This window comes from Hirundo rustica, chromosome 21, assembly GCF_015227805.2.
Source record: "Hirundo rustica isolate bHirRus1 chromosome 21, bHirRus1.pri.v3, whole genome shotgun sequence".
Lineage (NCBI taxonomy): Eukaryota > Metazoa > Chordata > Aves > Passeriformes > Hirundinidae > Hirundo > Hirundo rustica.
Genome location: NC_053470.1, coordinates 7,806,481 through 7,820,502, shown reverse-complemented (window position 1 = coordinate 7,820,502; position 14,022 = coordinate 7,806,481). Strand labels below are relative to the sequence as shown.

The 14,022-nt window shown below is 42.7% G+C and overlaps 1 protein-coding gene across 1 annotated transcript in view; it reads left to right on the top strand.

Annotated features, from left to right (window-relative positions):
- COL4A5 (collagen type IV alpha 5 chain) overlaps window positions 1-14,022 on the top strand; it is a 63,486-nt gene that overhangs the window by 27,386 nt on the left and 22,078 nt on the right. The window contains exons 10-30 of the mRNA XM_040083749.2: window positions 137-199; window positions 719-754; window positions 846-887; window positions 996-1,088; window positions 2,303-2,356; window positions 2,461-2,517; window positions 4,634-4,678; window positions 4,779-4,832; window positions 5,011-5,052; window positions 5,521-5,653; window positions 6,289-6,462; window positions 7,309-7,392; window positions 8,603-8,695; window positions 9,483-9,553; window positions 9,783-9,974; window positions 10,401-10,569; window positions 11,228-11,320; window positions 11,407-11,511; window positions 12,057-12,154; window positions 12,413-12,563; window positions 13,159-13,272. Of these exons, the coding sequence (XP_039939683.1) occupies window positions 137-199; window positions 719-754; window positions 846-887; window positions 996-1,088; window positions 2,303-2,356; window positions 2,461-2,517; window positions 4,634-4,678; window positions 4,779-4,832; window positions 5,011-5,052; window positions 5,521-5,653; window positions 6,289-6,462; window positions 7,309-7,392; window positions 8,603-8,695; window positions 9,483-9,553; window positions 9,783-9,974; window positions 10,401-10,569; window positions 11,228-11,320; window positions 11,407-11,511; window positions 12,057-12,154; window positions 12,413-12,563; window positions 13,159-13,272 (1,963 nt within the window). The remainder of the gene's footprint in view (window positions 1-136; window positions 200-718; window positions 755-845; window positions 888-995; window positions 1,089-2,302; window positions 2,357-2,460; window positions 2,518-4,633; window positions 4,679-4,778; window positions 4,833-5,010; window positions 5,053-5,520; window positions 5,654-6,288; window positions 6,463-7,308; window positions 7,393-8,602; window positions 8,696-9,482; window positions 9,554-9,782; window positions 9,975-10,400; window positions 10,570-11,227; window positions 11,321-11,406; window positions 11,512-12,056; window positions 12,155-12,412; window positions 12,564-13,158; window positions 13,273-14,022) is intronic.

The window sequence follows — 14,022 nt, the reverse complement described above, 5'->3', positions numbered from 1 at the left end:
TAGGTTAGTGCTCAGCTCTGTTGATTTGACACCTATGGGATGCCAGCTGTCTGGGTTCTTTGAGCTCAAAGCTCTCACTGGGGTTTATTTTTTCATAAAAAGGTGCCTCTCATGGCCTCCTCCCCTTCCTCAACAGGGCCCACCCGGCTCCGTGGGAATCCCAGGTCCAGTTGGCCCTCCAGGGCCCCCAGGTTTGACGGTAGGTGTCTTTAACCTGGTGTTCATACAGCCTTCAGTGGGACAGCTGCTACTTCACTTTGGGTTCTCCTGCAGGTCAGTGAAGTGCAGAGATCATGGTGATCAGGATTTGGAATGAGGGCAGCAGCAGCTATGCATTCCGTTCAGCCTGGAGCTGTTACTGTGCCTGTTAAATAAGATACTTCTGAAACAACCTGCTCCCAGACGTCTTTGTGGTTTAACTTGTACAGGCTTCTTACTTGTGTGAAACATGGGGCAAGATTTAGCTTATTTAGGCTATGATGTTTAATACCTGACTGTTTAATTTCAATTTGTGCTCTTACTTAAGGGAAAAACTTAGTTTCTTACATGTTTGTGAAGTTGAATAGCATAAGTTTTCAAAGGCAGGCAAGGTGCCTTGTCAGCATGGAGATAATTCACAGGAACCAAAGCTGACATTGTTGTGGGTGATTTTTTTTCTACAGGGTTTTTTTAAAGTACTTTTAAGTGAATTGTGGTTTTTTGTTTCCTTTTTTGATAGGGACCTCCTGGTCCACCAGGGCTGCCAGGACCCAAGGTATTGTCTTTGTCATATTGATGGTGATGGTGGGCTGGTTTTTTCTCTTTCTTTGTGACTCCTAAGGGCTGATGAGTTATACTTTTTGCAGGGTAATATGGGTTTGAATTTCCAAGGACCTAAAGGTGAAAAAGTGAGTAGGTGATCATAATGATATTTTTACTTACTACTTTTCAAAGTCCTTATGCTTGCCAATTTTGCTTGTATTGCCTGTAACAAACTGCATCTTCCTACACGTTAGGGTGAACAAGGTCTTCAGGGACCTCCAGGGCCACCAGGACAAATTGGAGAGCAGAAAAGACCAAATGACATTGAGTTCCAGAAAGGAGATCAGGTGAGTGGGTCACTACACCCATCTGCAGTGAGTGTGATCAAGCTGCAGCCTCTGTTGCTTTATCTCATATATGCTCACATCCTTCTTACTGCAGGGCTTCTATTATTTTTCTCAGAACACTGAATATTCCAGGCCTGAGTACTTTCCCTTTAATAGAAAGCATGCCAGTCACATTAGTTGTTACTTCTCTTAGTAAAATAACTGTTCTGAAGAAACTCACTTAAAGGCAGTTCCCAGTAACATTAAAAGCAGTTAAAATACTCCCATTCCTTGGAACACCCAGAATTGCAATTTTCAAAGCAGTCTGGGGATTTCAGATTCCCACTAATTACCCAGCTGTGTCATCCATTGTGAAGAAGTCTTTCAAGCATTTTAATTCAATTTCTTCTTTTTTTGTTATTAGTGATGCCCCAAGATCTTTATTCCTTGTGGTCTGAATAAAGTGCTTTCCCTGTTTCTGGCATCTCAAAAGTAAATATCAGTCATATTGTTACAAGTGAGCTCAAAACACTGGTTTTGATTTGTGTGGATCCCTCCCTACCCATAAATGCCAGAAGGTCATTGGGAGAGTTAGCATTTTTAAAGTTATTGCAATTTTTTCTCTTTCTTTTCCACTGGGAACATTCTGCTGTCCTGTTTGATTCTGTGTGTTATAGACAGTCTGAGCAAAACCAGCAGGATCATGGGTGCCTGCATGTCACATTTTCCTTCAGGCTTTTGTGATATTCTCAAATACCACCCTGGGTAACAGAAGAGTTGAAATAGAAATGAGAACTTTTTAACACCATGATCCTGTGACACTTTTCTGACAAACACACTTTGATCCTGATGGCCTCTTAATTTCAGCAGTTACCAGTAATCTAATGACTGTTGCTGCTATAATTTCAGCAGGATCTGGCATTTGTTTGTTCTTTTTTCCCTTTCTTCTCTTTATTCTTGGATAGCACCTGCAGGCCACCAAACCAGCTGCTGCAGTGCATACAGGAAGCAGTTGTGGTTTTAGTGGAGTGAATCATCTAAATAAACAGGATGAGCAGTTAATAAAATTTATAGATGCACTTGAAATCCCACACAAAGCAAGAATAAATATGATCCTTTATGACTTAGAATCTGAATGACAGCAAAAATACTCTATTTAAGAAAAAAAAGTCAACTGAGCTGCTTAGGGAGTGATGGAGGCTTTAATCCTCTTTTTCTCTGCCCATGCTTGACAGGGTATTCCAGGTGATCCAGGCCCACCAGGACTTCCTGGGCCACCAGGCCCTCCTGTGAGTAGAACTCTTAGTTCTAAATTTTTGCATCTGTATCAGAGCTGTAACTTCATTCTGCTCTGCCTTGTGGGCTCAGTTTAAGATGACGTTTGTGTGTCCAGGGTCTTCCCGGTGGTGTAAAAGGTGAAAAAGGTGAGCAAGGAGAACCAGGCAAAAGAGTAAGTAGTCTGTTTAACCAAACATTTATCTTTCCATTCAATGTTATCTTTGCCAATTAAGCAAATGTTGAATTCAGGTGGGGCCTTCAGCTTCTGGGTAAGAGACTACTTTTTTTTCCTCCTTGTAACCTGGCAACTCGTAGATGACACACGGGGGTCATGACAGCTTCTAGCTATGGCTCTGAGTGCTTTCTGATGGAATTATCTACATGGAGATCTCAGTTTGGGGGGCAGGAGAAAATAGTTTAAATTATGTTATCTGATTAACATGTGAAAACCCTCAAAGTTGTTGGATTCCTTGTCTGGAGCAGCAGTTTTCTGTTTCCTTTTAGAAAGGGTCTTCATTCAGTTTGCTCTGTTCTGGGTTGCCAAGCAGCATGAGATTGGTGTGTGTATATAAATATATATATATATAAAAGCTGGTCCATGTAAACTCATTCTTGGTGGATTTGCTTGTGAGGTGAGTCACAAAACCAAGTCTCTGAACACTGTTAAGACCAAAAGTAACCTGTTTGTCACTCCCCAAGAGACTGACTCAATTTATGTGCTATGTGGGGATAGCACAGTCAGGATAGTTTTATCTGGGGATAGCAAGAGTCACTGTTTTCCTCACCAGACTCAAATCAATCCTGGAATTCAAGCCTACTTGGATATCACAGCTCAGAAAAGCTGATAATCATATAAGTGCTAAGAAATATTATGAAAATAACATGGGCTGGACCAGCAAAGAAAAGAGAGGCTGTAACCAGCTCAAAACATCCAGTATCTTCACTTCCACAGCTTCTGAATGCATTGTTTCATCAACAAAATGGGCCCCTTTGAAAATAGACACAAGTTCTGCTCAGGTTAATTGGACAATACATAAACACTGTTTAGAAACATGCTGGTGGTAGGTTTTCCAATTTCCATAGGAAATAAATACAGTGGAAACGAATGTTTGGTGCTCCAGATAAAATCCTTCTTGGTTGCTGAGATTTATGGAAGGGCTTTGTCTCTTTCAAAGAACATAAAAAGCAGATTTACCAAGCCAAAAGTCTCATTATACTTGGAGTGGGGTTTGAATTGTTGCTTCTCTCTGCAGAAGGAAATAGGAACCACATAAATTTTCAAAGATCTGAAAAGTCCTGAGGGGATATGTCAGATGCCTTCTGCTAAAAGCGTGCTTACCAATATTTTTGTTTAGTTTTATTACTCTGAATCTGGGCACATTGCATATTTGAAGTGCAGTGTTGCTATTAAGTTACTTTAAAGTTGCATTTTAGGGCTCCATATGATTCTGTGAGGCTCAAAGCCGTTTCAGATATACTCATAAAAATGTCAGTCTACGTATTCAAACAGTTCTGCACCTTGACGGGAAATCTTAAAACCTCCATTTTGAGAGCTGGAACTCATCAGCAGTGATAACAAACTTCATAAATCACATAATACTCTGATTCACTAAAGCTGTGAGATTTTATTATCAAGTGACTGAGAGCTGATCTTGGCACTGAGGAGCCCCAGACGTGGTTTCTGTAACTCTGACAGTAAAGTGCAATTTGTCTGCCCCGCGAATGGTCTGGGATAAAGTGGAGCTTGCCCTGCTTTTATTGCAGCAATGATAGATCTGTTGGGCAAGAATGTGTTTTTTTAGAAGTCACTTCTTTGAGCCAGAACTTCATCTTATATTTTCATTGATACTAATGAGAAAATTGTGTTGATTTAAAATTCGAACACCAAGTTTTATTTAGTTTCACTGGTCACATTATACTAATTTCCTAATTAAATAAGTGTTCTACTATTTAGGGAGTTAGGATCTGTTTTCCCAATAAAGAATTTCTCTAAGGCTAAAATAAAGGGACTTGTAAACACGGTGAATCAGCAGTAGTTCACTGGAAATCATTTTGTGTTGTACTCACCCAGCATTTCTCTGAGACTCATGGGTTTGTGCTCTGGTTTTCAAAATGGAAACCTCTGTTTAGGTAACTCCATTGGTTGTGATTGATGTCTTTGTGTTGTCCCAAGGACTGCATTCTAAATAGAGTTTGTTTTATTGAAAAATGGGGAACAAGTGACATAACTTCCATAAGAACTCGTTACCACTGAAGCTTTTTATTTCAATGCATATTTGTCTTTGAAGGGAAAGCCTGGCAAAGATGGAGAACCCGGTCACCCTGGTAGAGATGTGAGTAATTCGTGTGTTTTTAATCTAAGCAGACTCCTTAAAAGCTTTTCTTTTGATATGGAGAAGATCTGAGTGTGATTATATTTCCCTTTTCTTGAAGGGTTTACCTGGTGGGCCTGGAATAAACGGTGCTCCAGGAAGAGATGGAGAAAAGGTATGCCAGGATTTTTGTCAATATTGCTGTAATAGATTGGAAATTCGCCATCAGTGAGTTCAGTTCTGCCTGAGCAGTAATTGCATTGCCTATGCTGTTACAGTGTTGAGGAATATTTGCAATAACTTGTTTGTGTACTGCTGCACAATATCCTAAATGCTCTTAATTTCCTTGGTAGGGTGAAAAAGGTGACATGGGTCCCCCTGGTCCTCCTGGATTTGTAAGTTGCAGATCTTTATCTTTTTTTTCTGCATTTGGTTGATGGTGTTGTTTGATTGTATTTCTTGGCTGACTGAGAGTCCTATCCCTGTGTACAACACCAAGAGCACCAGAAACTTTTTCATGTATGCACTGACAGGAACAATGGTTTCCTTTCTTTCAAGACGAGTTCTGTGCTCTGGGGTTTGCTAGGTCACAGACACAGGCTAGGCTATAACCTCAGACCAGCAGGACTGAGTCAGCCTCACTGAAGCCTGTTGTAACCATGTTGGCTTGGCAGGCAAACAGCTTCCTATTGGGGAGTGCTCTTTACTGGAATTTTCCCTGGTAATTCAGTGGAGTGGGGAAAGCATCCTGTCATTGGCATAAGGTTCAAAGTATGTTGAACTTTCCCTCCCTCCCATCTCTTTACGATTCCAGTGACTCTTTTCTTGGCAAGTAGTTTCACACGAGCACAAAACGTTTACAGGTTGTTCCAAGACCAGGCATCGATGTGACAGTGGGACCAAAAGGTAGCAAAGGATTGCCAGGACTTCCAGGAGCTAAAGGGGAGCGTGGATTCTCTGGCAGGCCAGGCCCACCCGGCTTGCCAGGATCTCCAGGTAGGAGTGCAAGCTTTCAGTTCAGTTGTATGCTCCAAGGTGTGATTGGGTGTTTGGCTTCAGTCTTTACGTGCTCCTTTTAACAGAAAGCAGAATATTTGGAGCTACCTTGGAGCTTGAAGGGTGGTCTTGAACTTCTGGGGATAATGTGAGGAATTCTGAATATTCACCGCCTTTGCTGTGGTGAGCTGAGGATGCGAATCAGATGCTAGCTTAATGCTCCTAGGGGTAATCTCTCTCGTGTCACTTATCTATAATGTATGTTGTCCACTGCATCATACAGAGAGAGTTTTGTGTGCCACAAGTGTGGTAGGAGATGATCTGAGTGAGCAGTGACACCTGTATGTGCATTATGCATGCACAGAGGGGAACATCATGGTTCTAATGTTGTATATGTATATGATCATTGTATATGATCTTTTTTTCTCATCAATACTTCTTTCATTTGTCTTGGGTGTGGGGTTTTTTTGTTGTTGTTGTTTTGCTTTTCCCCCATCATAAGCTTAGTTGTGGAGTCTCAGGTCAATTTTTCAAACAAACATCTCTGAAAATGTGAAATGCATATCATTGTCATCCTCACAAAAATGTGATGTAAACCATTCAGCTAGCAAGGAACTAAGTCCTTCCTGTCTTAGGGATCACTACTGTTGGACCTCCTGGCCCACCTGGCTTACCTGGGGAGAGAGGACAGAAAGGAGATCCAGGTTTACCTGGGGTTTCTATTCCTGGACAACCAGGAGCTGAGGGACCACAAGGACCGCCAGGACCACCAGGTCCCCCAGGGCCACCTGCACCATCTGTTGCTCCTGGTAAGTGATGATCACATGAACAGCAAGCAGAAGAGACTAAACAGCTTTGACATTTGTTTAGGTTTGTGTTTCTGTGGTTTGTTTGTTTGGGTTTTGTTAATTCCACCTCCAAAGGTGTCGTTTATCAGCAGCTGAGGTCCATGAGGTTCTATTCCCTTACATATTCTCCAAGCTGCTCCCATTGCAAATCAAGACATCTGTAGGAGAACCTTAGGCTTAAGGACAGGTACAGAATTTGTTCCCTACTAAGAGTTGTGATAGCAGGAGAGTCAAAGGTGTAACTTTGCACAGAATTCCAGTTTCATTTCATAAATATTCTAGTGTGTAGACCAGATGAAATCAGCTCTGGAGGGGACACTTTGGATGAAAGCACTCAGCTCTTTTTTTGCTATAAGGGGAGTAGGGAATGGCAGATGGAATATAAGAACTGGAAAGCTGTAGTGGAGCAGGGCTAGCATGCTCCAGGGAGGAATTTAGTGTCTAGATGGCATTGGCACCTGCAGTGCCTTGCTCTGATGATTCATAGACGTGTTTCTATGATATGAGGCTGGATATCAGATAGAGTGTAGAGATGGAAGTGTGCAGGCTGTGGGAAGCAGTGGGAGATGGTTGAGGTTGTAAAGGATTGATGGTTGTTGTGTAACATCACTGTTTCCTTATGAGATTGAATGATGTGTGTGGGTTTTCACCAGCAGTCCTGTCTGAATTGCCAAAATGTTTGGTCTGTGATTTTTGGTGGTGTATTAGAATAGCCACACAAATACATTTTTGTACTGAATGCATGTATTTGGTGCTGCTGTCAGTCTAACACAAACAGATAATTTAAGCTCTCCTGATTTTCCTTAGGTGAAGGCTTATGTGAGCAAGGGCCACCAGGTCCTCCAGGAATTCCAGGAGAACAAGGTTTTACAGGGGAGCGAGGCCAAAAAGGTGCAGTGTCATGGCTATATTTTTTATTTTTCTCCTTTTTTTTTTTTTTTTTTTTTAAGCTTGGTAAAAAATCTAAAGCCTGCATTAAATAATGATTTACAGTGCCCCTTCCCAGCAGAGTTGAGTGCAGATGTTTTATGTCTCTGAGTGTAGGATACTCCTTCACCTAATATTAAAGCACAGGAGTCTGAGTGGCTGAGGGTGCACCCAATGTTCATGGATCTTGAATAAAGTAAAATGGAACTTGAGGTTTATGAGTATCTTTCGGACAGATCAAAACTGGGTGCTTTTAACAGCACTGGCCAAGTCTGTGTGAAAATGTTTTCTAGTTCATGAATAAATTTGACATGTTTTATGGAACGCAGCATTAAAATGATAAATGCAAGACTCCTAATTTGAGTTGGTCAGTCTGCAGTGAGTTTGTTTGTTTGCTAAGCAAAAGAAAGTCATATTTAATATATATCCTTGTTTCCAAAAAGACAACCTTGCAATGAGGATGCTGATATGGGTAAGTGAGAACCTTTTCCTAGCCCAACCATGGACATCATAAATGACTTTAGACATCTCACTTAATTTTGTACTCACTTCAAAGAGAAATATTTTTTTCTCATGGAGATTGTAAGGATTAACTAATTAACCTAAATGAAATGCTTGAATATTTCACTGATGAATGTCCCATAAGTCTGTATGTGAAGGAAATTCCTAAGCTTCTTTTTTTTCTAATCTTTTTTTTTCTAATTAAATACTTTTAGTCTATTTTCCAATCAATGAAACATCCCCAGTATTTATTTTGCACTCTTGGAGTAAAATTAAGTTTGGGATTTTGATATATATGGTTTAGAGTTGTAGTTCCAAGTGTCAACTACCTGCTTTAAAAGGGGACACTTTTGCTGAGGGGGGGAAAAAAAGCCCAAGGTTTTATTTTCTATTTTTGAAAGCACTGTTTTTGTTTTAATTATTTTGTACTGTCATAAATACATTCTAATTGTATCTGATGTTGGTTGTCTGACTCCTAGCCACCAAAAAGTTTCAGTTTAACTTGGCGGGGGAGGGAAGCTTCTAATATTTAAGCAATAATTATTTGAAGCAGTCACTTTGGACCTGGTATTAAACATCAGTAGCAAGAAAGCGGTTGCTGTTGTGCTGAATTCTTTTAATATTTTCTAAAACCTGATGCTCAAGCAGTTTTTTTCAATGCGAATCTCTTTAGGTGATCGAGGAGACACATGTTTCAACTGCATAGGAACTGGAGTGATTGGTCCTCCTGGGGAGAGAGGAGCGCCGGGACCTCCGGGTAGTCCAGGTGGGGCTGGAGTCTTCACTAGCTTGCTTAATATGTCCCATGAAGTCACTTTCCTGTCATGTACAATGGTAAACCAAACACTCATTCTTGGAAAATCTAGTCTTTAAAGAATATTTTCTGTTTAAAGACAGCCATGCATGGGACTGGTGGGTTCCTCACCTTCCCAAGGCATCTTTTGAACCTGAAGGATTGGACATCCTTGGTTCTGTAGGCATGACCTTTTGTACCAAATTTAACTGCACAGAGAAGCATCAATCTTTGGCCAAGGATGTTTCTCCCTACCACTCTACGTACAAAAATCAGATGAATTGGTGTAATTGTATTTTTTTAATTCAATCTGCATTTAATGATTTCTCTTATTAGCACATGGACATGAGTGTGGAAATTTTAAAGGGATGTGTTGTATGAATTTATCTGATCACTCAGAATCTATTTATAAGAGTATGCCATAACTTGAAGAGGGTGTGTCAAAATTTAGAACTGATGATGGAACTTGATTAGATAACCTCTTCTACATATTGAGTGTTCAGGGTCTGCTGTAGATTTAACTGAGAGAGAAAAATTAACTTCTACTACTGCTATTCCTGGAACAAAGGAGGAGCTTTCTAAAAGCATGATGGGTTTTGATGCTACTGGTCCAACTTAGAGCTGCAAATTTGTTTCTGCTCAAATAAAATGAAGGTCTTAAAAAAAAAAAAAAGTAGACTTTGTCAATAAAACAGCAATGCTTGATCTTGCAGCCTCTCCAGATTTGTGTCTTTCTTTTGTGTTTTTCTGCACTACTCAGGTTCTCCTGGTTTTCCTGGACCAAAAGGTGAAAAGGGGCTTCCTGGATTAACTGGCCTTGTAGGGCCACCAGTAAGTGGTGGTGTTATGTTCTGGTGGGGGAAATAGTGTCTCATTTGTGTTGCATGATAGATAGAACTGTAAATAATAGATTAAATTTATTGTCTAATACATATTTTTTTGTCCATAACTACCTTGAATGCATGATGCATATATTATTCTATACTCAGAGAGGGAGTGAAAGAAAAACTAAAATACATTTTCCTTTCTTTCTTTTTTTGTTTTTTTTTCCCTCCCTCAGGGGTTCCCAGGCACCCCAGGTGCTCCTGGAAGACCTGGTCCTAAAGGAGACCCTGGGGATGTCTTGACTTCTCCAAGAATGAAAGGTGACAAAGGAGACCCCGGCCTCCCAGGACCTCCAGGTCTCCCTGGCATAGATGGCGCTCCTGGACGAGATGGACTGCCAGGTTTGCCTGGCCCTAAGGGGGAACCTGTGAGTTCCATTTTGGGCTGTCTTTGACTGGATGGATGTTTTGGGAAGTCCTGCATGCCTTTGACATAGCGCAGATAAGAGAACTGGCACTTTGCTTGTGGTAGGGCAGGAATTCTCTTCAGTAAGTGCCAATCTAGTGATGACACAGAGGCACCTCCTGAATCTGCCAGTGCTCTGGAAATAAGCCAAGGCTCCTCTTGGGCCCTCCGAGGGTCCCTTCTGCCACTGTCTGCATTTCACCTGTGCACTGGGAGGAACTCAGCATCCAGGTTTAGTCCTGCTCTCTACCACGTTAGCAAGATGCAGGCAACTAATGAGAGCTGGAAGGATGGAAACTGCCAGAGTTTCAAAGCAGAAGCAATGAAACACTTCTCTCTTTTGGTAGTAAATACATGATCTTTCCCATCATGCTCTTTCTGCTTTCAGGGCAGTGTTGCATTCAAAGGAGAGATGGGTATTCCAGGTGACCCAGGGATACCAGGTCTTCCTGGAGAGAAAGGCCTGCCTGGGCCTCCTGGTTTTGGTCCACAAGGCTTACCTGGTGAAAAGGGCATCCAAGGTGTATCTGGCCGTCCAGGGCCTCCTGGTGTTCCAGGTGAGTTGATCTCTCCGTGCTGCTGAGCAGGTGCTGCAAAGTCAAACTTTGCTCCTTTTGCTCCAGGTAGTTCTCAGCACATAATGCTCCTTTTCAACTTTTCCTAAAGGCTTTGTACAACCTGTTATTCGTGAGCTCCCTTACTGAGGGTCCTCGCAGAACCGCAGCATGTGTGCCGTGTCGCTTTAGGCACGTGCCTCACCTTCTGCCCTGACCTCCAGAGAAGCTTCTCCTTCCCCACTGACTGCAGTGCAAATGCCTTGTGACTAGAATTGTGTGCTTGGCCATGCTGCAGCTACAGCAGGCTGGGGAAAAAAGGGGCTGCTTTGAACAAGTTTGCTTTTGTTGCTTTCTTGTCAGCTACACAGATCCTAATCAAGTTGTGCTGGTGTCAGTTATGGAAAACACTCCTCACATGATGGTACCTGGGATGAAGCTATTAAAAAATAACAGTTCAGAAAAACTGAACATTGAGCAGAGCTTCTCTGAACCTCTAGGTGCTTTGTGGGGCTTGGGACTGGAGAACCTGTTGAATAAAGTATTGCTGGTGTCTGAGTTCTTTGTAAGCTTGGGATGGGACTGGCATCTTTTTCTGCTAAAAGGAAAAGAGAAAAGCAACTCCTACTGAGTGATTCATATTTCTGCTTTTTGGTTTTAGGTCCAAAAGGTGAGCCTGGCCAGACCATTACAGAACCAGGAGTTCCTGGTCCCCCTGGTCCTCCAGGAAGAAACGGTGATCCAGGTCTTCCAGGTAAAGCAGCAGCTGGATACCCAGCGAATTCCAAGAGCTTTTTATTCTGACTCTAGATAACTCTGTCCATGTTGTTCTTTTTACAGGAGATCCTGGTCAGCCAGGTCAGCGTGGTTTACCTGGCATCCCAGGTGCCAAGGGAGAGCCAGGTATTCCTGGCATTGGACTTCCAGGCCCACCAGGCCCAAAGGGTATGTTCACTGCTATGCTTCTGTGCTGTTCTGCCTGGAAGAGGGGAAATGAGGCTAGTGTCTCCTCACTTTCTACTAGTGAGCTGACTTCTGTCTCTAGAATCCTTTAAAAAATGTTTGTCCTAAAGCTTCACATCTTTATAACAGTTTCAGGAGAAAAAACCACTGAGCTCTTATTATTCTGTTCATTGTCCTGGTCCTTCTCAGTAGCTCACATTCTTCAGTAAAGCAACAACACAAAAGTGGGTAAAACTTTGGGAAATGAGCTTGAATCAATAAACAGTCTCCAAATGCTGCCTCAAGATGTTAATGTTTCCGCTGTAAACTGCTTTTGATTTTTCTAAAAGCTCATGGCACAGGGAGAGTCCCAGAGACCCTTTGTGGCAGAGACTGAATGTTCAGAAGTTCTCTCAGCCGAATGGGTGCCCCTTCAAGTATGCTTGGGCTAGCACAGAACCTCTTTTCATGGGCTTTAGGCATGTCTGCAGTTGTTCTAATGCTCTCAGGTGTCCTTTCTGCTGCCCTAATCTCCATGTCATGTGTAGGCTTCCCAGGGACTCCAGGCCCACCCGGAGCTCCAGGAACTCCAGGTCGCCCTGGTCTGGATGGACCTCCTGGACCACCTGGTTTCCCAGGACAGAAGGTCTGTGTTTGTGTTTACTGTAAAATTTCCCTTACAGGTTTTTCTGTGTCACTGGGAAGGTGGTGAGGAGGATTTCACTTCTCCCTCTCAGCTTTTGATGGTGGGGAAGTAAAATATTTTACTTGATATTTTGAGTGAGGATAGTAAAATAGAAACTGAACATTAAGATGGTGGCCATTTTTAATTTGTTACTTATAACAATTTTAGGAGAGGCTAAATTTAGAAAATCTTGGTTTTAATTTGTTGTTCTTGTTATAGGGAGACCGTGGATTTGGAGTTCCAGGACCACCTGGGCCCCCAGGACCCCCAGGCATCAAAGGAGTTCAAGGACCTAAAGGTGATCCTGGCTTCCCAGGAAACCCTGGTCTCCCAGGCCGGGCAGGCTTTGATGGAACTCCAGGACCCAAAGGTATTGAGAACTCTCCCCTGTTTTGTTCCCTATTGAACTTTTAAAAATGCAGCTGTGCTGGGAGGCATATGGCAGTTCAATACAAGCAGTGCTGCCTTTAGAGCCATTGCTTCAAAATCAAGTTTTCCAAAGCAGAGACATCTTTGTTAAATTATGTTATCAAAAGGCAGCTAAGGGAATGGATCTCAGTCTGTGGGTCAGTACCTGAAAGTCTGTATTCTAAAGACAAGTAATGTTTATAAGGGGGTAAAACTTTATCAATAGAATAATTGTCATTGTCATAGCTTCCACATGCACAGAGTTAGCAATTCATTTACCCTTGCTCTGGGTCTGTACTGACCTGCCCATCCTGGTTTGCTGCAGAGCATCTGGAGTCTGATGTGGATGATCGTGCAAGATGTGTGTGTAGCCTAGAAACATAAACTTCATGCAGTCCATGTTGAGTGAGGACAAATCTCTGGCTTTGAGGAGCAGCCTCTGGAGTGTGGCTTTTTCTCTGTTAGATCAATGTTTGTTTGCGTGCAGGGACTCTTCTCAGAAAGCAAATGTCTCTGAAATGAGTTCAGTGTATGACTAAACAAGAATGTTCTTTTAGGTGACCCTGGACCAAGTGGACCACCAGGACTTCCAGGCCCACCAGGCATCCCTGGCATTGGTGGTCAAGGTCCTCCTGGATCTCCAGGGCCTCCAGGTCCTGTTGGCCCCCCAGGTAAAACTTGCAGGAATGTTCCCAGAGGTTATTTCTGGCAAAGCACGTATACAAGATGCTGAAGGTCCAAGCAGACAGTGGACAGTGATAATTAAGCGTATGTCCCTGGAGAGAGTTTGGTTGCCTTTTGTCTAAAATGACTGGTGATTGATGAAGATAAGAACTTGTTCCATCTTGTGCACATGTGCATGCATCTACATCATTCTATTCATGAAGTTTGTTCAGGGAAAGCTCCTTTTGCTTTCGTTCAGTGAATGGGCTTGCTGTGCACCAACTCTCGATATTGCAAATACGTGGCAGTCACCACAGGAAGAACGCTGCCTGTGGTCTGCAGCATGCCTTGCACCGAAGCCCTCCCAAACCCATCCGGTTCCTGCCATGCCTGGAGGATGTTTGTGCTGCATGTCTGTGAGCAGCTCCACTGTTTGAATGTTTGTGTGTCAGCACCGGGCTGGCATTGTTTGCAATGCACACTGACAAAGTCGTGGCCAGCTCTAAGACCACGGATCGTGGATCGGTTGGTTGCATTCAGATCTTTGTGCAATGTAACTGAGATTCAGCAAGGTACTGAACTTGAATGTGGGCAAGCACCTGAGTAAATGGATCCACAGAGCTTGAATTCTGCTCTCATGTTTAAATCCGTTCTTCCTGAGGGGGCAAGCAACGTGTGGTGAGGGCAGCAGCAAGCCTGGAATGTGTCCAGGATTGGGACAGGAGGGCACACAGGGGTTCCCTGGGGCAGCAGTGGGT